General features: G+C 48.5%; 2 protein-coding genes across 2 annotated transcripts; both read right to left on the minus strand.

Moving 5' to 3' along the window:
* Positions 1 to 679: 679 nt before the first annotated feature.
* On the minus strand, positions 680 to 14,387 carry LOC136512428 (uncharacterized). Its single transcript, XM_066506390.1, has 15 exons — positions 14,212 to 14,387; positions 14,061 to 14,119; positions 13,617 to 13,882; positions 13,360 to 13,422; positions 12,373 to 12,801; positions 11,730 to 11,801; positions 10,641 to 10,766; positions 10,342 to 10,545; positions 9,727 to 9,774; positions 8,754 to 8,915; positions 8,478 to 8,639; positions 1,819 to 1,912; positions 1,622 to 1,740; positions 1,497 to 1,541; positions 680 to 1,192 (listed from the first exon to the last, which is right to left on the minus strand). Exons 3-15 carry the CDS (start codon positions 13,644 to 13,646, stop codon positions 956 to 958), a joined length of 1,791 nt encoding a protein of 596 aa, XP_066362487.1. The 5' UTR covers positions 13,647 to 13,882; positions 14,061 to 14,119; positions 14,212 to 14,387; the 3' UTR covers positions 680 to 955.
* Positions 14,388 to 14,847: 460 nt separating this feature from the next.
* LOC136512004 (bZIP transcription factor 39-like) lies at positions 14,848 to 18,344 on the minus strand. Its single transcript, XM_066506014.1, has 2 exons — positions 16,713 to 18,344; positions 14,848 to 15,713 (listed from the first exon to the last, which is right to left on the minus strand). Exons 1-2 carry the CDS (start codon positions 18,187 to 18,189, stop codon positions 15,241 to 15,243), a joined length of 1,950 nt encoding a protein of 649 aa, XP_066362111.1. The 5' UTR covers positions 18,190 to 18,344; the 3' UTR covers positions 14,848 to 15,240.
* Between the last annotated feature and the right edge of the window lie 6,508 nt (positions 18,345 to 24,852).

Raw genomic sequence — 24,852 nt, forward strand, 5'->3', positions numbered from 1 at the left:
CTACATACACACATGATCCGTCATTTTTTTCATATATATATATATATATATATATATATATATATATATATATATATATATATATATATATATATATGCAGTGGCGGATAAGGGGGGCTGCAGCCTCGGTAAGAGTGATCTTGTTTTGTATTTACTATAAAAAAATGTAATTTCGTCATTAATTTTCGACATTTATTCTAAATCTCTATTGATTAACCCCTGTGTTTGGATGTCTATCCATGTGTGTTAGGATGGGTTGGTGTAAATTTAAATTAAATTCCACCTAACACACATGAGGTAGATAGTGCATCTAAACAAGCCGAGTTAGCAGGTATAGTCTCACTATTGAAGTGACAAACTTGTCACCGTGTGATCTCATCCAACGTATAGAAATGGAGCGTGAGCGGGCATGTCGGTTCGCCCACCGATGTATCAATATATATGTGAACAACATATCAACGACATACAAGCATTCATTCTCATTCTTCTGATTCTCGTCTTCAATCTCTCTTTTACATTCTCGAAGCAACCAATTTCAAACACGTTATATATTAGACTCCACTAACTACTCTCTCTAGTCATAAATAAAATAAATGTTACTCCAGATACACATTAGCCACAGGTAATTATTAGCACAAAACGTATACACGATACTTGACGTAACAAAAAAAAACTCAGATTATGCTTGGTGAATTGTCTTCACAAAATTAAGGTGGCATCCACATAGGAAGCTACAAATTATTTGTTACATAGCTATATCTATACCAGAACATTCACCTACAGCATCACTGCTTTGCTCTGCCCTTCTACATCAACCGTGCACAAATTAGTTGATGAATTCAATGAGGCAATCACAGCGGCTCTAAACATGACAAAATTGCCCTATGATATAAAGCTACCATGGCGAGAATCATTCCCCAAAATTTTGGACCAATAAAATACTAGGCACTGCCATTCAATACTTTACAAAACCTGTTTGTTTTTGTGCTTTGCCAAGAAATGACTCTATACCACCGTGGAATAGAGAAAGTTGTTTAGCTAAAGCAAAACCACAATACATACCATCCACAGCAGCACTTAATATGCCCCCAGCATAGCCAGCACCTTCCCCAATTGGATATAATCCTCGCAGTGATGTACTTTCGTATGTTTCTCCATGTCGTGAAATTTGTAAGGGAGAACTTGTCCTAGTCTGGAAACAGATCTTAAACAATAAGCATAAAAGTAACCAGAGGGTGGAAATATTCTTTTCTCAAATAATCAGGAAAGCTGGGTATCATGGCGTTAAGAAGAACACTGAGAATAGAACAGCACCAAAACACACACAAATGAACCCACACTGGAGGGTGAAAATAAAACTTCATTGATAGAGATACGGGCAGATGATTAACGAGTCGTTATCAAACTAGAAGTAGACTTTCTCATGTTTTAACTAGTTGGTGTTTAGAAATTTATCAGGTGAAGAATCATAGGAAAGAGCAGAGCAATTTGCATACCTCCACACCATGAAGTAGGGCCTTGCTAGAAAGAAAGCCTGACATCTGAAAATATTGCATTACAAATGAATCACCACATGTGGGATTTGAATCATAAAACAAACACAAAATAAGAATTGTCATACCTCTCTGTCAATCATTATTATTGACTGTTGTAAAGCTTCAGTTATGTAAGGAGGGAATAGCTCATGGAGATTAGATGGACGAACTCCTAATCTGTAGCTTGATGGTGGCAGTGTTGTAACTGGAACAGACAACCAGGTTAATCAAAGTAAAACTAAATGATTACTTACTACCTTAAAAGTTTTAGCAATGCCAGTACCTGACAGTCTGTTGCTGATAAAATCGGTGACACACTGTGCAGGAACAACAAAATTCCCTCCACCCATCATAGCAGCTCTTCTTTCAAATTCTCTCTGGTTTCAATGAGTACCAATTTTTTGTGAGCTTAAGGAGCGAAATTTTGCCATTAAAATGCACTACAAATGAAGAAAAAATTGTAGAACATTCTCTATGCTCATACATTTCATACTAGAACATAATGAACATCCATCGTAAACTTTAAGATGGATGGCAGTGATTTAAGCTGTCATTATTTTACATTAATTATTGTTGATCTGAATGTATGAGCCAGTCCATTCAATAACTTAAGTTGATGAACAAAGGTGGGCAGTATATTTGTTACATTATTTGCACAAAATTCTATATTTTCCACCCACTTGACCATTTGAGTCTTTATCTAAAATTAGATAGGTTACAGTACCATAACAGAAAATTAGCTAAGTAACTCCCTAGAATTATTTGATGGATAAGTCTGGCTGGTCTGGTCTTTGTGGGGCTGCTGGCTGTTGCTACCACAAGGACAACATCTTAGATCTAGGACAGCATCTTAGAGTACAGCATCTTAGAGGACAGCATCTTAGCATCTTAGACTAGCATCTTGACATATGCTTGGCTGGCTAGCAGCCTATAAATATGTATCTCCAACCCCACAGGTTGGCATGGTATTTTGTGAGAAATAAACCAAAAAATTGTCCCAACTCCTAGTGTCATCCTCTCTCGATGAGAGTAAGAATTCTGCTACTACCAAAAGTAAGAATTCAGCGACTAACAACTAGTATCAGAGCCGTACTATCCTGTAGCCTGAGAAACTCCTGCTCATCTCCTTTCCCAACCGCGCAACAGCCCCAGCTGGGAGCAGCAGCAGCTCCGGCCGCTCCTGCTCACTCCTCTCCCTCTGCGCTGAAGCAGCCCTCTCCCCACGCAGCAGCCCCCCGGTAGCGCGTCATGTCCGCAGGGCAGTCTCAGCGCTCGGTCGCCTCGAGCACGCGGCGTCGGCAGGAGGCCGAACTTGCCGCGGTAGAGGAACGCGAGCGAGCGGCGGTAGAGACCGCTGCGGCGGCGGCAAGGGCATCGAGGCTAGCAACGGCGGAGCTGGCAACAGCCAGAGCGGAGGCGGAAGCGGCGGCGGCGGCGGATGCAGCGCGTGCGGCGGCAGCAGAGGTCGAGGCTCTGCGCGGCAGCATCAGCAGCTCCGTTTCTGCTGACGATGGTGCCGACGCGGACCTCGAGCTGCTGGGGAGGGAGGCAGCGCGAGCGCGGGCGGCGCAGTGGGCAGCCGCGCACGCCCACGAGCGCGGCGGCAGCCCAGACAGGCGCGGACGCGCCGGCGGCGCTCCTGGAGGAGTCACGCACGGCGGTGGCGCTCCTGGAGGAGGCGTGCACGGCGGTGGCACCCCTAGAGGAGGCGCGCACGGCAACGGTGGCGGACGGGTCGATGGAGAGCGCGGCCTTCACAGGCAGCGTGGCTCTCTCCCCGGATCGGTACCGTGGTTACCACGGGCTCCAGGCTGTTGTCAGGGACGTCGCCCCCGGCGGTGGGTGGCCTACCCTCACTAAGACCATCTACGTCGAGTGGGCTGCGGTGATGAGGGTAAAGCTCCAGGTGCGGCACATGTGGGAGGCAGTCCGGTACGGCGACGTCGACTACGACCAGGATCGACGGGCGCTGGATGCCCTCATCGCTGCAGTCCCGTCCAAGATGCAGTTCTCGCTTACCAACAAGCGGACTGCCAAGGAGGCTTGGGACGCCATCGCTGCGGCACGCATCGGCAGCGACCGCGCCCGCAAGTCCACACTGCAGGCACTTCGCAAGGAGTGGGAGAACCTGGCCTTCAAGCCAGGTGAGGACGTTGATAACTTTGCTCTCCGTCTCAACACTCTGTTGCAGAAGATGGTGCAGTTCAGCGATGACACCTACGGCGAGGAGAGAGCTGTCGAAAAGCTCTTCCGCTGCGTCCCCGAGAAGTACAAACAGATGGCTCGCTCGATCGAGTCCCTGCTGGTTCTCTCCACGATGTCGATCGAGGAGGCGATAGGTCGTCGACAGCGATGAGCCACAGTCTCTCCCGGAGCCCATCACCACTGGCGGGAAGCTCCTTCTCACTCGGGAGCAGTGGGATGCCTGCCAAGGTGACCGGAAGAAGGGGGAGCCTTCTTCCGCGACTGGCAGCCGCAAGCGTGGCAAGCCGCGCAAGGCACGCAGAGACGCACAGGCCGGGGCGCGAGGACGTGCCGAGGGTGATGCCCGCAGAGGCGCCTAGGGCGGCGCCGCCGACAAGCACAAGTCGGCACGAGACGACGCCTGCCGCAACTGCGGCCAGCTTGGTCATTGGGCCAAGGACTGTCGACAGACACGACGCGGCCAGGCCCACGTCACACAAGCGGAGGAGGAGGTGCCGGCTCTGTTCATGGCACATGCAAGCATCGAGCTACCTCCAGCGGCACCGGCCGCAGCGGCTCTCCTCCACCTTGACGAGCCAAAAGCACACGCCCTCCTCGGCGACGGCTCCGGCAACGACAAGACTGACGGGTGGTGCCTCGACACCGGCGCCACCCATCACATGACCGGTCGACGGGGGTTCTTCACCGAGCTTGACTCTAGTGTCCGAGGCTCCGTCAAGTTTAGGGATGCCTCCGGCGTGGAGATCAAGGGCATCGGCTCCGTCATCTTCACCACCGTGTCTGGTGAGCATAGGCTGCTCACCGGAGTCTACTATATTCCCGCGTTAAGGAACTCCATCATCAGTTTGGGACAGCTGGATGAGAACGGTTTGCGCGTGGTGGTTGAGGATGGAGTCATGAGGATTTGGGATCGCCGTCGCCGCCTTCTTGCCAAGGTATCCAGAAGCGCAAATCAACTCTACGTCCTTAACGTGCAGGTGGCAGTGGCACGAGCGTTTTGGGCACCTTCACTTCGAGGCCCTAAAGCGGCTCAGTGCCACGGAGATGGTGCGAGGCCTGTCGTGCCTCGACCATGTGGAGCAGCTCTACAACGTCTACGTGTTGACGAAGCAGAGGTGACTCCCCTTTCCCCAGCGGGCAACCTTTCGAGCCAAGGAGAGGCTCGAGCTTGTGCATGGGGACTTGTGTGGCCCGGTGACACCGGCCACACCGGGAGGACGACGCTACTTCCTGCTGCTCGTCGACGACCTCTCCCGCTACATGTGGGTGATGGTCCTCGGCAGTAAGGGAGAGACTGCGGACGCCATCAGGCGCTCACAGGCTGCTGCGGAGGCGGAGTGCGGCCGCAAGCTGCGCGTGCTGCGCACCGACAACGGCGGCGAATTCACGGCAGCTGAATTCACGTCGTACTACGCTGATGAGGGCATTCAGCGCCACTACTCCGCGCCGTACAGCCCACAGCAGAACGGCGTCGTCGAGCGGCGCACCAGACGATTGTGGGATGGCTCAGGCCCTTCTCAAGCAGAGGGGGATGCCGGCTGTCTTCTGGGGAGAGGCGGTGGTGTCGGCCGTCTACATCCTCAACCGCTCGCCTACCAAGGCGCTCGATGGCAGGACGCCGTACGAGGCTTGGCATGGGCGCAAGCCGGCGGTCTCCCACTTGCGGGTCTTCGGCTGCCTCGCGTTCGCCAAGGAGCTTAGCCACATCGGCAAGCTCGACGACAGGAGCACTCCGGGAGTGTTCATCGGCTACGCGGAGGGCTCGAAGGCCTACCGCATCCTCAACCCGAAGACACAGCGTGTGCGCACGGCACGCGACATTGTGTTCGACGAAGGGCGAGGATGGGCGTGGGACAAGGCGGTGGACGACGGCTCGGCTCCGACGTACGACGACTTCACTGTCGAGTACGTCCACTTCGAGGGAGCTAGGGGAGTAGGCAGCTCTCCTTCGGCGAGCGCGTCTACCCCAGTCCCCGAGCCTCCACCGACCCCGGTGCCTGTTACTCCGACAGCACCACGCTCTCCAGCCAGGACCTCGGCTGCGATGAGTCCTTCGCCGGCTCCACCACAGCCGGCACCGCCACGCACTCCAGCTCCGACAGGCACCTCTCCGGGCACGTCTACTCCAACACCAGCTTGTGTCGAGCACAGCCCGGTTGAGCTCGCTACTCCGCTCTCTCACGACGAGGAGCGCATCGACGCATACCACGACGGCGAGCCGTTGCGGTACCGTACAATGGAGAACCTTCTCGGCGACCAGTCGGTGCCGGGACCGGTGCCTCACGACCTGGAGACGCAGTTGCACCTTGCGTGTGACGACGGCGAGCCTCGGTCGTTTGCAGAGGCCGAAAGACACGCGGCATGGCGCGCCGCGATGCAGTTGGAGATGGATGCGGTCGAGAGGAACCGCACCTGGGAGTTTGCTGACCTTCCTCGTGGTCACCGAGCGATCACCCTTAAGTGGGTGTACAAGCTGAAGAGGGATGAAGCCGGCGTCATCGTCAAGCACAAGGCTCGCTTGGTGGCACGAGGTTTCGTGCAGCAGGAGGGGGTCGACTTCGACGACGCCTTTGCTCCCGTGGCACGGATGGAGTCCGTGCGACTCCTCCTTGCGCTAGCTGCCCAGGAGGGCTGGCGTGTTCATCACATGGACGTCAAGTAGGCGTTCCTTAACGGCGACTTGAAGGAGGAGGTCTACGTGCACCAGCCGCCGGGATTTGCGATCCCCGGCAAGGAGGGCAAGGTGCTCCGCCTGCGCAAGGCCCTCTATGGCTTGCGACAGGCACCGAGGGCGTGGAATGCCAAGTTGGATTCCACGCTAAAGGGGATCGGCTTCGAGCAAAGCCCGCACGAGGCGGCCATCTACCGACGGGGCAGTGGAAGAAATGCTCTGCTGGTGGGTGTCTACGTCGACGACTTGGTGATCACCGGCACCAAGGATGCGGAGGTGGCGGCATACAAGGAAGAGATGAAGGCCACCTTCCAGATGAGTGACCTGGGACCTCTCTCCTTCTACCTGGGAATCGAGGTGCACCAGGATGACTCCGGGATCACGCTTCGACAGACCGCCTACGCCAAGCGCGTCGTTGAGCTAGCTGGACTCACCGACTGCAACCCAGCTCTCACTCCGATGGAGGAGAGGCTGAAGCTGAGCCGCGACAGCACGATGAAGGAGGTGGACGCTACGCAGTAGCGGCTACGCAGTACCAGCGTCTTATGGGGAGCCTTTGCTACCTCGCCCACACACGGCCGGACTTGGCATTCTCTGTCGGCTACGTTAGTCGGTTCATGCAGCGACCGACGACAGAGCACTAACAGGCTGTGAAGAGGATCATCCGCTACGTTGCGGGGACTCTCAATCACGGCCTCTACTACCCTAGGTGCCCTGGGGCGGCACACTTCGTCGAGTACAGCGACAGCGACCACGCCGGCGACATCGACACCAGCAAGAGCACGAGCGGGAATCTCTTCTTCCTCGGCAAGTGCCTCGTTAGCTGGCAGTCGGTCAAGCAGCAGGTGGTGGCCCTGTCCAGCTGCGAGGCCGAGTACATAGCGGCCTCCACCACTTCGACTCTGGCGCTCTGGCTCGCTCAACTGCTTGGTGATCTCCTCGGCAGAGACACTAGAGCGGTGGAGCTCAGGGTGGACAGCAAGTCCGCTCTGGCCCTGGCAAAGAACCCCGTTTTCCATGAACGCAGCAAGCACATCCGGGTGAGGTACCACTTCATCCGAGGCTGCTTGGAGGAAGGGAGCATCAAGGCGAGCTACATCAACACCAAGGACAGCTTGCGGACCTGCTCACCAAGCCTCTTGAGAGGATCAAGTTCCTTGAGCTCTGCTCGAGGACCGGGATGGTTCAACTTTACCACAAGATGACGCACAAGACTTAGGGGGAGAATGATGGATAAGTCTGACTGGTCTGGTCTTTGTGGGGCTGTTGGCTGTTGCTGCCACAAGGACAGCATCTTAGCATCTAGGACAGCATCTTAGAGTACAACATCTTAGAGGGCAGCATATTAGCATCTTAGACTAGCATCTTAGCATCTTAGACTAGCATCTTGGCATACGCTTAGCTGGCTAGCAGCCTATAAATATGTATCCCCAACCCCTCAGGTTGGCATGACATTTTGTGAGAAATAAATCAGAAAATTGCCCCAACTCCTAATATCATCCTCTCTCGATGAGAGTAAGAATTCTGCTACTACCAAAAGTAAGAATTCAGCGACTAACATTATTCCTTTGATATCCTTTGAGAACCGCTAACAAGTCAACTTTATTTTTTTAGTTAAAGAAAAGATGAAACTGATCAGACAATATGGATAGTTTATCATGTCTTTCCTACCCAACTTGGATACAGAACTTCTACAAGCGCGTTTGCAGAGTGATGGAGTAGCCACTAACCAGTAAGATCACTCTAGTTGGAGTCCTTGCCTTTATATCTCAAATCAAATTGTACTAAATATGTTTCCAGGTTGTATAGAGCCAAAATAATCGATTCAAGCATGAGGAACAAATATGTTTCCAGGTTGTATAGAGCCAAAATAATTGATTCAAGCATGAGGAACAAATATGTTTCCAGGTTGTCAGAAAACCTCTTGCGAGTTGCGACATCTGTGATTATTCTAGCGTGTTGCTTACTGAATGTACACTATTTGAATACAGGTAGACATTAGCAAGTTACTACAGCAATTTGAGTGGTTCTGTTGTTATCACACATAATTCTCATATAACTAGTACCTGGAATTCAACACCAGCAAGAGGACCATGGGATTGAAATGGCTTGAAATCATGAGATGATACAGTGACTACAAGAGCTGAGTTTGCCCACTTTGATGCACGCCGTGAGAACAACATGCCATTGATGCACAGTTCTGATGGATTTGTGCTGGTTGGAACAACCTGAATGCATGTCTCAAAAAAATGAATGGAACGTCGTCGTATTACGAAATGGAATATCAGAGAGAGAAGGGAGAGAGGGGAGGGAGGGAGGGAGGGAGAGAGCGAGTGCCTTGCCTGTCCACCTGGGCACATGCAAAACGAGTACCAACTACGACTTGGCTCAGCTATGTCAATTTCATTCGCTGCGTCTCTTTCACCAACAGACTTCGCTATTTTGTAATCTGCCACAGGTATCCGCCCACGTCCTCTCTGTACTTCAGCCGCCAGTTCGGAGTACTGCAATTTGTGACATTAGCAATAGCATGCATCATATACTTAGCTACACCAAGCAGACAAGTAGTTGAGCACTAAATCATTATTTACCAAGCCCACAATGTGCAGATACATCAAAGGAGCACAGCAGATACTTCAAAATATTAAAATAGTACATTTTGTTTCCACTATTGTTTCCGGCAATTTGCATCTCCATTTCTCCATGTTTTATATTTTACGGAAATGATTCAGTTGATGGATTTCCATCGCTGCTTTCACCCTAGTATTACTTTATAACTGAACAGCAGAATCACTGATGGAAGCAAAGCTTGAGCTACCCTGGGCCAAGGCTGACCCTTGGTCACAGCCTGGGAACAAAGGCACAGTACCATGCTTCAGTGTCCTGTCTAATAATTGTAAGAGAATTCATTCAAGTACGACACATGTTCCTTAGCCTGTAGTACACAGGCTACCCTGCTCTCTGTTTAAAAGATAACTATCCAAGCTGCTATCTGCATTACAAAACTGGGTCAAAGACCTTGGAAACAATAGGCAGTTTCTTTATTGTTTCCTTGATTACTAACAGATCACTCAGAAACAAGTTAACACTCTAAACCTCGCATAGTTGGCTTTGGCTTTAATTTTCCTCATTCGAAAATAGCCTTGAACATCAAATATCATGCATGTAATAAAGGTAAAATTACAATTCCTTCTCTAGTTCTCTCTTAATGAAATGATACGCAACTCTCTTGCGCATTTGAGAAAAAATAATGGTAATCACACTGGACAGTGTCATCCAGAAAGAAGATGATCAGAATAAAGAAAAAGGTCTTACTTGGATACTGTTTATCAGTTCTTGGGGATGCTCAATTCTTAAGCCAACCTGTAAACAAGAACCTTGACTTTAAGTTACATGAACTGAAGTGTAAGCAATTATTATTTAGTAGTGTAACATGCAAGGATAAAGTGAACGACAGTTGATAAAAGGCTACAAGGGGGAGAATCTCCAAACACTTATGGCCCAGTTTAGTCAAAAAATGAATTCACATTAGGCATTTCTAAGGAAGCTGTGCGATTTGTGTGGGTGCACAAAATGTTACTACTAGCAACATTACATGCGAAAGTTGTATTTGAGGCTGGAAAGTAAAATAGGGTACTGGGATATTGTTAAAATAAAGAACATTGATAAGCTATGCTGAAATGTGCAGAAGCTCATTAGTTTCTAATCCACAGGATTAGCAGGTTGTCTCATGAATTGGATGTGTGCTACATCATTTTAATTTTTAATTTTCATTTCCACAATGCCACCCAATGAACTTTTGCATTTTAAAAAGCATGGCCTCGTATCTTCCATTATAAATTGTCTGCCATGTGACCACTTGATACAACCAACGTAAGTGATATCAACCTAGAATACGATTTTAATAGCATAGGCAACTTACAGCAAAACTTTTGGGCTCATGTCTACATTATGCTGCCAAAGCATACTATATGTGTCACGAGCTGAGTGACCAACTGCCAATACAACTGCATCAAATGCTAGTTTCTGGCTGGCAGAACCTGGCCGTAGTTCCACATCAGAGACCACAATTCCTTTTACCTGCCCATCTTCCACTATAAGGTCATCTACTCTAGCATTAAATCTTATGGTAACCTGTAAAAAAAAGGAATATGGTGCATCAATGCAATGGATCCTGCAGAACAAAAGAAAGTACATAGCTCAATAAACACATATATGCTGAAACTTACACCCAACTTTCTTAAGTGATGCCTGAAATTTCGCAGCAGTGGAACAAGTTTATCAGTACCCAAGTGTGGTTTACCATCAACTAAAATGTTTGGAGGGGCTCCAAAGTGAACAAATGTTTTCATAACCTGCAATCCAAGACCCATGGTAACTAAAATAACCAATGTGTTCAAAGCTCAAACTGTAGAAAATGCCTGATAAATCAGTTAAAGAGGCTTAAAAAAATCAAAACTTAAATTCTCCTATTGTTGGAGCCGTGCAGTCAAGTCAGTGGACAGGCTACACAGAAATGGCCTCGGCTCCCTGATCATCTTAATCGCATGGGAGATTTAGAAATACCGCAATGACCGAGTCTTCAACAATGCTTCCAAATATTTCCTTGGTGGTTTGAAGAGGAAGGAGCCCTATGGAGCTCAACCAGGGCTCAGGGCATCCGGAACCTTATCTAGGTTCTGTTTTCTGTTCTTTGTGGTCTTTTTCTGTGATTGAAGGTGGGTTGCTTGCTCATTGTGATCAAGTGCAAGGGTGGGTTTGGTGTGTGGTGTCTTGGTGTTGTACATTTGGTACTCTTCTTAATGAAATGACACACACTCTCCTGTGTAGTCAAAAAAAAATCACAGCACTAGTTCCTTCGATCAGGAGGCAATGGCACATCTCTGAAGAAAATAAATTGCAATGACCACAAACAAAATGTTTATGCTAAAATCGTCCGAACTGGTCAGCCTATCCATGATCAGTATGCCATTAGCTTGTCCGATGCCATGGAATCTAGAACCTGGTCTCCTGGTGACTGACAGGTCCTCAAAGGATAACAATGCTGTTTAAAAATCCCTTATAAAAAAAATGTTGTTTAAAAAACTTGGACAAATATCAAAGCGATTTCATTCAAAAAAAAGTCATGAGCTCTTGGACAATTGGAACATGAAAGTGGACTATTACACAAAACAATATTTGAGGTTGAGGTACAGTAGGAAGTTTCTCACGCCTGGACATCGTGAAAAAATAGTGCACTACTGAGAAAATGATATATCAGACTATGAGAGTAAAGCTTTATACTGAAAATAGATTGATGTAGGCAGGAAGATTCTCACAGCCTGAACACCATCAGTGTTTCTTCCTATCCTGGTCATCAGCTTCCCATCACTCCATGTACCTGCACCACCCTGTTATGATTAAGAACAGAAGATCAAGAATCGATGGCCTTAAGATTTGAAGGAACATGAACACTGGATTAATTATTTGATCACTCCTTTTAGTACCCAAATGGGTTCTTGATATTCCAAAATCATGTTCCGGGGCCTATCTCATGCCAAAAGTACTACTTGTATCAGACTAAACAAGTATAAGCATATTAAGGGTCCAGATAATGCATAAAAAAGGCAAGACTCATTTAATCAAGAAAGGAGTTCACAAATTGCTAGACTCAATAATTCAGTGAGTTGGCTTTAATTGTATGCAAGAAAGTAGTTTAGTGTAGTAAATGTGTGCATGAAAATAGCTTCCCAAAATGGAAAGGTTGTATGAAAGGTTACAGCTCAATGTTTTTTTATAATTCATTCAGTTCATCAGGAACATGTATGCCTTCATTTTTCAGATTATTAAATCAACATACATAGCTCATTTTAAATACACTAAATCAACAAATTACCTATTTAAATATTGCTTAACAAAGGCAACTCACCCCACTGATCATTTTGTGATGTCTTAGTAGAAAACTAGGAATCACTAGAATACCTCGCCAAAGCAAAAGTTGCTCTCTGATTGTAGAATTCGCCTAACTGCTAGCGCACCAATGTCACGACCTCTCTGTTCAACAGGCTGACCACGCTCCAATAAGGTAACTTCTGCACCAAATTCACCTAGCACAAGGGAAGCAAACAAGCCAGATGGTCCACTTCCTATAACTGCCACTCGCGGCTTCTTTTGTTGATGATAAATCATACCACTATGAGTATCCCTGATTCCTAGTACATTATTGGAACCTTTGTTATTAACATTGAGCATGCTGACCAGATCAGCTGCTAACTTCTCTTCAGGCATGTATTCTACAGCTCCAAGTTTGGGCTCCAACCGAGCACTAAAATCCCATGCCCTTGGCTCTATATCAAGAATCTTCTTAACATCCATATCAACAATGTAAGTGAACTGAGGTTCTTTCAAAACCTGTAGAAGTCACACATATTTATTATTGATGGTATGAACAAATATATCCATTTTCTGATACTAATAGAAGTAAATACAGTTACAAATGCGGTGCAAACTAATCCAATTTTGTATGATGAATTCCATATAAATATGTCTAGGAAAGGATAAGTACATAGATAAACTAGTTGATTGGACTTTGGAGCAAGCAGATATGACAAAATACTATCACTATTGCAGAAGATCACAATTTTCATGAGACCATAATGTCATTACTATTGCACTCAACAAATTGCTGACATGGGGGATGCCTAGAATGGGTGAATAACTATGAAAAAGGCAAAATGTTGCCTTCCAGTCTGAGTGGGAGCACAGAACCACCAATAGAACGCTGGCAACTTAACTGTGGAGATCAGGAGATGCATGGTGAATCTTACTATATTGTTTCTTAACATCATGTCTATTTGCCTATTTGGGCCTTTGTAATCCAATTTATATGAATCATTTCAGTAGTCTCAACATCAAGCATACATATCCCAATATTAACTAAGATAGAAATGATATCATTCCATGAAGAACCTTTCGTGCGTCGAATGACTTGCGGATGACAGTGAAAGCCTCGTCAGGAAGCATAGAAGGAACCTGAAGCACAGCAGAATCAATTAGAGACATAATCACAGCACAAGTCTCGACCACAACAATGACAGCATAAAAGATGAACGCTGTACTATGAAATAATGAGAGAGCAAGGCAGATCCAAGCAGGCGACCATTTGGATTATAAGTTTGTATATGGGTAGTACAACAGTACAACACTCATCCTACCAGTTAACTTACCACATTCATTCTATGCAGGTTGTTGACCATCTGAAATTAACTTGCATGTCCAATGCATCCCTTTTACAACCCAGAAATTTGCCTGCTGGTTGTTGTCCCATGTAAAGTGCGAAGCAATATCCTTCTCTAGATTAATGACTGAATACTTTTCTGAATCAACAACCCAGCTTACATCTCTGCCCCTATTGTAGACCTTTTTACCATGTATAGTACTGAAGTATGAGTTCACAGTGACCTCTACTCTACAAACATTCTTTGGATCAATCCTGTGATATGCAGCCCGAAACACATGGAACACAGGGGAAAAAGTAAGGCCCAATTCACAAAAAAAAAATCAGGTCCTCATTCAGTACGTTCACATAGCCATGTGCACACAAAAATAGGGAAAATACCAGCAAAATAGATATAAATTGGAAGAATATAGCGTGTGTCAAAGGAGATTACCCTTCTGGAATTTCAGTAGCGTCCATCTTCGCTCAAATCCCCAATCCCTTGTCACAGCACTACAGAATCCCCAATACCTAGGGTTCAGACCATGAAAGAAGAGCACAAGAAGAATGAAGAACAAGGAAAAAATAGATGGAGAGGGGCGCACCATGGGGGATAGGCCTGAGAAGTCGCTGCCGTCGTCGCCGAGGGGAGGAGCGCCGCCGCCGAGGGGACGAGGGGCCGCCACCGAGGGGAAGAGCACCACCGAAGGTCGCGACCAGGTGCGTTCGTGCTTTCCTCAGCAGGTTAGGTGCGTTTGGGCCAGCCGGTCAGGAATCAGGACATGTCGGTGCTTTCAAGTCGGATCCGATTTTTTTTTTCCTCAAGCTAACGTGAAGTTAACGGGAATGCTAAAAGGCTACAACGGAGGAACCTTTTAATGGTATTTTTCTGCAATTCAATCTTTCAATGGTATTTTTCTAAGGATCGGATCTTTTAATGGTACTGAGCTAATTTTCCCATAAGAGTGGGTTTTAGACTAGAGGTTTATTCCGGGTCATATACAAGGCCACGTGTTCATTTGAACACTCAAATTTATGCAAAGTGAAAATCAAAATGTAATAGGTCTTCTGATATATCAAAAGACGCAGCCTGGGTAGGGCAAATATATTGTTATTGCAAATTATAAAACGGCTTCCTTCACAATAAATATAATCCATAACAAAGTTCGTCGAACATTTTTCACTAATCTAGGGATAATAGTGCAGACAACACATTCGAAATTCAAGAGCGAGGCATCAACTAATCATTAAAACACTTCATTATATTTATATATACTACTATACTAGTACAAAGTTGTTTTCAGTTATTGTCTTCCCTCATCAACTGTTACATTTTCCAGTTCCGCAATCAAAGAGTATTACAGGATCATACCCCATAAAGAGGTGAGTATAAGAACTCGACTACATCGAAGCACAAACCTCATGGGTTAAGGTTGAACTTGCAGAACATTACGCCAGTCCCCACTACAAACCTTCGACAAAGTCAAATTACCTCAGGCCGAGTGCAAGTCTTAAAAGTCTATTTCCATTGTTAGCAAGCAACGCCACATGACTGTATTCATCTACCTCCAATGCATCAGATTCCCCAAACTATCTAGCCACTCATGAACCAAAAAGCTGCACTGGCCCCAAGGTTAGTTCACAAGGTGGGGGCTGGCGCTCTTGAAAGGAAGTGTGCACGAGTAAGTCACGTATCTGACACCATCAAGCAGTACGACGACAAATATCCTGGAGAGGGGTTTTGGTGATACTCTTGGGTCACCATCCCCATTGCCAGCCTCCCTGGGATCAGCTAGCACAGAGACGATAACTGATGATGCTGGCTTGCTATCAGGTACCTTGCTGCTTTCAGAAGTGCTGTTAAAAGACTGAGGCTTTGTGTTGTTCACCGTTTTTCCAGTGAGTGGAATCGCCTCGTTATACATGATCCTCCTGTTTTTCAGCTTGCCCCCATAAGCAGGAGCAGGCTTCCGAATTTTCTGGGTAGCATTGACACTTGAGGAGTTCACAGTTGGAGAAGCAGGTATAATGCCACCAGATTTGGCCGAAGCTGCGGAAATATCGAACTGGAATACCTCACTGCACATTCCCGAGTTCAAAACGGGTCCTGAAAATTGTTACACACAAATCCCAGAGTAAGACACTATGGATAAATATTCAAGGAGTATCAAATCTCAACCAGACAGTTGGAGATTCTGACAAGAAATGTTTGACAAAAATCTGGATATTCTGGAATGCCTACTAAACATTACTGAAATATCAAAAAAATGAACACAGATTTTATCGTTGAGAGTTCCAATTTGTTGCCTCTTCTCATTTTATCAGGAAAAGCAACCGCTAGAATTAAATATCTGATCAAAGACAGCAAACTTCAGATTTGAGGTCAAAAACTATCTCCTAAGATGTAGAAACTTTACTTCCAAGTTTGAACTTTGAACTAGGCTTAAAGCTTGAAAGATTTTGTGAGCATAGGCTGCAAATTTAAGTATGCACTGTATGCAACCTCAGGAATGGGTGAAGAGAGCAGGATCAGCATACAAAGATCACCCCACCCAAGTTGAAATTTCCTTACTGCCATTGTACATTGCCACAGAAGTTATATAATCAAGCAATAACAACACACAAGTTCTTATGAGTCCATATGGCATGGTCATCACAATTATAGATACCCCCCTCCCCCCTAAAAGAAAGATACCTCAAGTATGGACATAGTTCCATTTTCTTGCCACGCTACCATGTCATGTTAATAGCTGGCAACTTATACTCCCTCAAGTCACAATAGATGACGTTTTGGACAGCAAAATGTAACTAATTACAAGTCAACTTTGTTGTCCAACCAAAACGTCCTTTAATTATGATTCAAGGTCATAGCTTTATTTCCCAATATAACTTGCTTTCACGTGTTTTCTACAAATCACTTTCTCAAACTTACCATTTAGATTCGTATTTTTAATTGGTGAAGTTCTAAATTTTATATTATATACACATCACATAAGAGGATGTCTGAATGCTAGACATGGTACAAATGAATTTCATGGTGAATGTGCTACCACAAATAAACAAAGAACATGACATTGCTAAACAAATTAAACATCAACGTGCTTACCTTCCATTCCTTCACGAAACCACTGTGGCATTGGTGCATCTGGCGGGAACGTCTCTTTTGAATTCATATCCTTTCCAGGTGGGGACAGATAGCGAGCTATAGCAACACTGGTATCCTTACGATCTTTAACTGACTGACCATTTGAGGCCTTATGTGCCACTGCTTTCTCACTTGCAAGCACAGAATGAATAATCAAATTGCCATTGATCTTAACATGTTTTCCATTCCTCGGCACATACAACAAAGCAGGCAAGATCTCACTGGAGTTATTTGCAGATTGATGCTTCTGCCCCATTCCATCAGCATGCCCAGTAATCATTCCAGGATCAGTACTAATCATGTCACTACTGTTCAAACCACCTTTAGGTCCTTTACCATGGTTAGTGACACTAAACACCATAGCATCAGCATGGCCAAAATTTCCAAACATCACATTGTTGCTCCTTCCTCTCAATCCAAGACTATGATTGAACCCAGGAACAAAAGCACCAAAGACAAGTGCAACAAACAGCAAACCAAGAAGGCTAATACTTGCCACCTTCTTGGTCTTGGTCTTGGTTTTACTCTTGCTCTCCACAGACTTCTTGACCTCCGGTTTCTTGGATACCTTCCCTGCAGCTGCTGCCTGCTGTGGCTTCAATCGTGGGATTGGCACAAGTGGGACATGGGAGCCATGAGGCCGCATTGCATACCCAGGAACCCAGGGGAAATGAATGCCCGGCAGTGGTGGCGGTGGATACACCCCAGGTGGCGGGCCACTCAACCCGGCACCACCGAGCTTCTGCCTCAGTGTGGCGTTCTCGGCCGCGATGAAGGAGATCTTAGAATTGAGGTCATTTATCACCGAGTGCATCGATTTCACCTTCTCCTCCAGCTCCTCGACGTACCGCTTCTTCCTCTGCCGAGAGAGCTGCGCGCTCTCGCGGTTCCGCATCAGGCGCGCAGTCCGGCGCTTGTCCTCTTCCTCGCCGCCCGCGCACCTCTCGTCGGAGTCCTCCGCGACGGCACGCGACGCCGATGCAGACGGGGAAAGCTCCCCATCGCCGGATCGGCGGCACTTGGACCCGTCCGAGGTCGCTCCTCCGGGACTCGCCTGCTTCCGCTTGAGGCTCCAGTTCAGGGCGGCGCCGCTCCTTCCCTCGTCCGAGTCCTCGTGCTTCACCTCGCGGACGCCGGCGTTGGCCACGGCGGAGTTGGCGCCGGAGGTGGCCGGGGAGGACGCGGCGGGGCCGGATCCGGCGGCGGAGCCCTCGCCGGAGTCGTCGCCGGAGTCCCCGCGGTCGGGGGACCGGAGGAGGAAGTCGTCGATAGAGAAATCTACGGGCAGGTCGAACTCCAGGCCATCGCAGCCGTCGTCGCCGGCGAATTCGCCAAGCGGGAGGCCGCCGGCGGCGAGGGGGAGGTCCGGGTCGAAGAGGTGTGCCGGGTAGTGGCGGAGATCGAAGGGGGAGGGGTCCAGGAGCGCCGGCTCCGCCATGGCTGCCGCCGCGTCACGAGGAACAGGACGGGGAGAGGCGGGGTTCGCGCTAGGGGTTTGGCATCGTCGAGGTGTAGGCACGGGAGGAAGGAGCGGGGTGCTTTGGAATGGAAGTCACGGGTACGGAGTGCGGACGGAGTCGGGGGTTGACGAGGGCTCGTGCTCGGGACGTGCCACTTCCCGATCCGGTCTTCCTGCTCGAAGTTTACCCGAACGTAGCATTTCTTTCCAAGTGACAAGCGGGACCTACACTTGATCTGGGCCCACAAGTCATTGGCGCAGAAGTAGACGTGGGCGCTGTGGCTCCGTGGGTAGCAGCTAGATCTGGACTTGCTAGTTGCTACTGTTGGGCACTGGCGGCTTGGCGTGCTGAAAGCGCTTTAAGCATGAGTAACGGAGAAGTTAAGATGCCTGGGACTGTGTGCGCTGGCGTGTGGGGTCATGGTCTGGATAGTGTTAGGTTAGAGGACGTGAGCATAGATAGTATCGGTTAGGCTGTGTTTAGTTTGTGAAATTTAGGAATTTGACTATTGTAGTATTTTTGTTTTTATTTGACAATTAGTATTTAATTATGGATTAATTAGGTTCAAAACGTTCGTCTCGCGACCCAATCAAACTGTGCAATTAGTTTTTTTTATCTATATTTAATACTCTATGCACATATCGCAAAATTTAATATGATAACTACTATAGTACTTTTTTTGAAAACTTTTTAGAAACTAAACACAGCCTTGGAAAAGTTTACAGGGTCTGTTCGTGAAGGTTCCGGTGGGGCGGGTCAGTGGTGCAGCCAATGTGACGATCTGGATAGGTAATTTTAATGATTTTTGGGAATATTTTACATGATCCTTTGAGATTAGCTGATTTCCGGTTGCCTCTTCACTCTTGGGTCGTCTCTACTCTCTACGTCACTAGTTTATTTTAGGCTATCTTCACCAATAGCACCTAAAATACAAGAGTCATTTATTTTTTAGGTAGCACTACAGGCAAAAGGTTCAATATCTATTCAGCATCTTCTCCAACAACAAGATCCAAAAGAAAATCCTTTCTGCAAATGGGTTTCCAGGAGAGAGGATGCCCATATTTAGGTTCTGCCTCTCAGGCAACCCAAAATAGGTCTCCCGTATAGGTACTCTGTTGAAGGCTAATTTTATATCTCTTGCTATCAATTTTGGGTTTAGGTGCCCATATGGGTTCCTTGTCAGAGACCGTCTTAATCGTCTCGTATGCATAGTTATGTTGGATTTTTTTATGATATAGATGGAAAAGAGAAAAAAACAAAATAAAAATATTGTTATTTCATTAAATAACCATTCACAACCTAAATTTTATAATTATGAGACAGCTTCTTCGCCATTGTATGTTTGTTGTTATCATGCATCTCAATATTTCTCTATTTCTATTTTTTTCTCGAATACGCAAAAGGTTTGCGCATCTTTATATTAAAATTAAGAAATAGTAAAAGTTACAACGATGTGCCACAAACATGGCACACTAGAGTGGGGCACTAGTGTTATACAATCGGCTCTGCCCTCCCTAGCATAGAAGCTCATGGGCTATTACTCGCTAATCATACTACATAGCCATCATCGGTGATCAGACGCGCTGGAGTGCGCGGCCTCGGTCGCTCTCCTTGTGGGTCTAGGAAGAGCTGACACATTGCCTCAGCATGCGAGGGGTTGAGTTGGTCAACGAAGATGTTGTCGTAGGCGTCCGTGGACACCGTGGAAGGCATCGTCTGCCCGTCGAGAAAACCCATCCGCTTCATCACCAGCGCCTCTCCCCCGCTTTGAAGCCGGGACACGTGAAAGCGCCTGAGCGGCAATTCTCTTGCTGCGAGCTGGCAACTTTGGTTGTGCCTCCACATCTGGCTAAGGCAGCAGCGGCGGCGACACCTTAAGCAGGATCTTTGCGGTGAACCACTTTAACCTCATGGTGGCGGAGCTCCCACGTTCCTCGGGAGGTGTGGTCGTGTCAACGGTTGGGTGAATGGCATTGGGCTTTGTGGGCGTGTCTCGTCATCAACGATGGCGGGTTGTCCCCCTCGCGGTGGCAGGGTGGGGGGACCGCGTCCTCGCCTGGGGGGTATGTTGTTGGAGCACGCCTCGGCCACCACAGCGTGTCTCGCCCACTGTGGCGTGACTGGTGACTGCCCTTGCTTCGGCTACAGTGTAGGCGAGCTCGTCGTCCAGCGACGCTTCCTCATCCTAAGGAGTAGTCGATGTGGCAGGCGGTGGCCGCCTCACGACGTGCGAGGCGGCGAACTCCTCCAACATTGGGTCGACCCACTCGTGAGGTCCCGTGCTTACGCACAGCTCCAGCAGCAGCGGATCTAGCACATGGAGGTAGTGTGCAGCGGCAAAGGTAGCAGCGTTCTCGGTCGGTGCGTCCATGCTAGTGTTGCTCGTCGACTTGCTCCGGTGCCGCCAGCGTCGTCGCCGACTTCTGCTGGCGCCCCCGCAGACCCGACCAAACTCGCGCGGGCCGCCATGGGGCGTGTGCTGGGGGCCGGTGGCTCTTCTCCATGAGGAAAGCCACCCTTCGCCTTCGTCGCCGCAACAGACCTGATCCGCCTGCAGTCCCTGGTGAGGTGGCCGAAACCGTGGCAGCGCAGACAATGTCATGGCAACCGGCAAGTCGCTACTCTATGCAAGTAGGAGGAGCAGTTGAAACATTTGTCGCGAAGCTCTGTGGAGATCCTCTGGGCCGGCGGGAGCTGCTCTTGGCGAGGCTCAACCGAAGTGGCTGCAGATCGCGTCTCTGGTCAAGGAAGGATCTCCCGCCACCCATCAACGTTGGGAGCAGAGACCTGCCTGCGCTGGCCGATGCGTTGGCGGGCCAGGACGCGGCCGTCCACTGACCGCGCAGGCATGCCGCACACCAGTTGGGAGCACGGCCGTCTGCGATGCCTCCGTCTTCTTCTTTTGTCCCTACCGACCAGCATCCGCTCCGCCATGGTCCCGAACAATGATTGAACGAGGCTAGGCGCGCGGTGGGGACGTCGTTACCGGGTTCGTCGGTCGACGTACAACATCTAGGTAGGATGTGGGGTGGTCGTCGTCAGACTCCTCGCCGTCGTCGTCCGCCCACCGACGAAAATTCATTTCATTCTAAGAATAAATTTAAAATATGTGAGTTAATACGGTGTAATCGAAAGACAACTTATTATCTATAAGTTATTCGATAAGTTGACTTAAAATTACATGACATTATTATAGGAGATCATGTATGAGATAAAACTATTCCATTATATATATTGTTTTTTTTTTGTTATGCACTCAGATATACATTTGTCTATATATATATATAGTAAAAGAAATATATTAAAAAAGACAAAACGTCTTAAAATTTAGCACGGATGGAGTACTTACCCTCGGTTGAATCATGCAGCTAGTACGTTTAAATTCCTTTTTAAAATTTATTTAGGGAACATACGTACTACATATGTCCATTCTGCTTGCCGTTCTATACCACTAATAAGAAACTAACCGTACAACCGGCCTGCCGTCCGCGGGGGGGGCCTACTCCCTTCATTAGTTGGCAGTATATGCCAATGAATAATTTTGTAATATTTCGACAGTGAAAGCTCTTTCTAACCTCCAATCGATGGCAGAGAGTGGGCCTCATCTTTTTTAGAAAATAATGTGCTTCACTTCCTCTTAACCCACTGTATAGCGTGTGGAATTGTGGTGCAAAGTTTGCACATGGAAGCTTCGGCTTCGTAATCTTTGATCAGATCGAGGGCGGTGTCATTGAGTGTTGAGGCGTGCTTTCATCATTTTAGCCTGTGCATGTGAACTTTCCCTCGCGTAGAAGCGAGAAAAAGAACACGGGACAGTCTGGGTCTGTATTTTTAGGGCGTTTTTTTTCTAAGTCAACCAATCTTCTTATATTTATAATACTAAATAAATAAGTATCATTATATTGAGAATGTGTTTTTATAGTAAACATATTTAAATATATAAAGATTTATACTAGTTTCATAAACTTATTTAAATTTAAGACAAATTTAATATAGTCAAAATTCAGAATTGTAATTTTTTAGGACATAGGAAGTATGATATAGACTGTTTATCCACTCTAGCTATTCTAGTCTCGTCGGGGACCTAATACCGGGGTACCCAACAAGGTGGAACTAATAATCTTCAAACGTTGACGCTTCCGGTCAAACAAGAACGCTACTACGCTTCTTGCCCGAACGACGGAAGATTGGCTTTGCCTTGCCCGACCTCGAGGGCTGGCTCCGCCTCGTTCGACTCCCGAGGGCTGGCTCCGCCTCGTCCGACCCCCGAGGGCTGGCACCGCCTCGCCCGACGTCTGAGGACAGGCTCCGCCTTGCCCGATGGCTGGGGGCCGGCTTCACCTTGCCCGACGTCCGAGAGTGGGCTCCGCCTCGCCCGACGGCCGAGGGCAGACTCCGCCTCACCCAACAAGTACGCCCTGCGCCTTTATAAGGATGAGCACAGGGTACGACATGACATTCGAGTCAAACGCAGCACCAAGGACCATGCCGTGCGCTGTGGCAGAAAAAGTACCGCCAGGGGACGACAGGATGGGCGCTTTAGACCATTCCGGCATTGCAGAGTCCGAACAGTATTGTAGGCGCCGCCTTCAGCCCTCAGACACGGAACCCGACATAGACATAAGACAACCACTACGGTCCAAGAAGAGACTCGTGCCCTCTACAATGACGGATGTACTGTCACTGTGCCGTGGTCCGAAAGGAGCGGCGTCCGCTCGACGACCCCTTGGGCTCACCACTCCGATCGGAGCACTTGCTTCGGCCTCTGGACACCCTCTCCGATCGAAAGGCCTAGCCCAAAGCGCTACTTCCGACTCCGACCCCGCGTCCCTTCGACCGGGGCTCGTAGGAACCAGAAGACGTGCGGAGAAAGGCAAGGCAAGGCTCACAAGTCAAAACCACTGTACCAGAGACCATACCCTACGCGGAGCAGTACTCTGCAGCCACCTTGACATTCTATAGTGACATCGACATTGTTGTAGGCACCTACCATTATCTGATACCCGCCGGTGTGGGCAACAAGGCTCGGTAGACGTGGACAACAAGGCTTGGTAGCATACGCACCTTTTTCCTCTCACTTGTAAAGCCATCCCCTTCAAATATAAAAGGGGATGCGCTTCCTCCAACAAAGGAGACCGACTCTTGACGGATAAGTTGAACACACACGACACTTCATACACAGCTGAGCAGCGACCAAGCTCTCGGCAACCTTTTCGATCATTCCATCAGAGACTTGGGACTTGTTCCTCTCTCGATTGTTTTATACCCCCTACTACGAACTATTTTCGGTACTAATAACACGAGCAACAGCAGCAAACTAGACGTAGGGACGTTCAGCCCAAACCAGTATAAACCTCGTGTCCTTTAGTTTACCATCTGGGCCTAACGCGCAATAATCATAAATTTACTAGCCGGTGTTTGTTCAAAACACCGACAGTTGGCGCGCCAGGTAGGGGCCCTTTGCACATTCTAAATCAGGCCTCGGATGGCTAGCCACGCAATCAGCTGGGTCCCTGGCGTATACGTGCGTTTCGGTGACCTAGACTTCATTGTCACACTGGGAGGAGAGTTAGCGCTGGCCCACACGGCCGTCCAGTCTCTCCCCTCCGCCAACTTCAGCTACCAGAGGCTTGAGGGCTAGTCGGGCGTCTCCCTTGGACCCCAGCCATCCAGGGAGGCCCCGCGCTGCATCACCCTCTCTCTAGAACGCTCCACTTGGTGCGCCTTGACGGCATTTTCGTTCGGTCTCCGCAACGCCGCGGCGACCGTAAGCCACCATGTGGCCCAGCACGTGATCCCGTTTCTCGCGAACAACAAGTTCATGGGGATGATCAAAAGCGTCATAGAATCCCACCATGGCCTTCTCGCGGAAGACCTAGGGTCGGACTCTGGTTCTGACTCTAGTAGAGGGGCCATCATCCCTCCTAGGAATGCTTCATGACAGAAACCTCCGAGGGACACGTCGAAAGTGCCTCCGAGGAGGAGGTCACCCCGGCAAGCAACCTTGGCGACGGAGCCAAAGGGGGAGCAACGGCCCCACCTCATGTAGGGTTGGAGCAGTTGGAAGCCCGAAAGCGGGAAATAGACGAAATCGGACAGTAGCTTGTTTGGGAGTACAAGAAGATAGACGAGGAGATCAGGCACCGTAGAGATGGAGGGCACGCACGTGCCATGGCCTACGACATGAATCGAAGGATCACCGCCGATGATGAAACCCTTCCCCGCTTTGCTCGTGTAAGCCAGAACATCGCCGCCACAACAGCCCTGCTTCATGGCCTTCCAGAGGCCGCGACGCCCGAGGATCACTAGGCCCACCACGAGATTCGCACGCTACTTGAGCGTGCGGCAACACAGCAGGTGGAGAGCTTGATGTCTCGGCGACACGAGCCCGATGCCAGCCAGCGTACCCCCTCGGTGCATTTGCCAAGGATGTGTTGGTCCACCAGGCACTACAAGGCGATGGGCAACGCACTACAATCTCGGTGCATCAACGTCTTAGCCACAACCGCGATGCACGCAGCACCCTCAACGCCCGCAGATGCGCCCACAGTGACCCAAGGGAAGGAGCCTGCCGTGACTATCATCCTCGACGCGGCGGACGCTACGACAGCGGCAAAGACTGGAGCCCGAGCCCCGGCCTG

Source organism: Miscanthus floridulus, chromosome 16 (assembly GCF_019320115.1).
Source record: "Miscanthus floridulus cultivar M001 chromosome 16, ASM1932011v1, whole genome shotgun sequence".
NCBI classification, from domain to species: Eukaryota; Viridiplantae; Streptophyta; class Magnoliopsida; order Poales; family Poaceae; genus Miscanthus; species Miscanthus floridulus.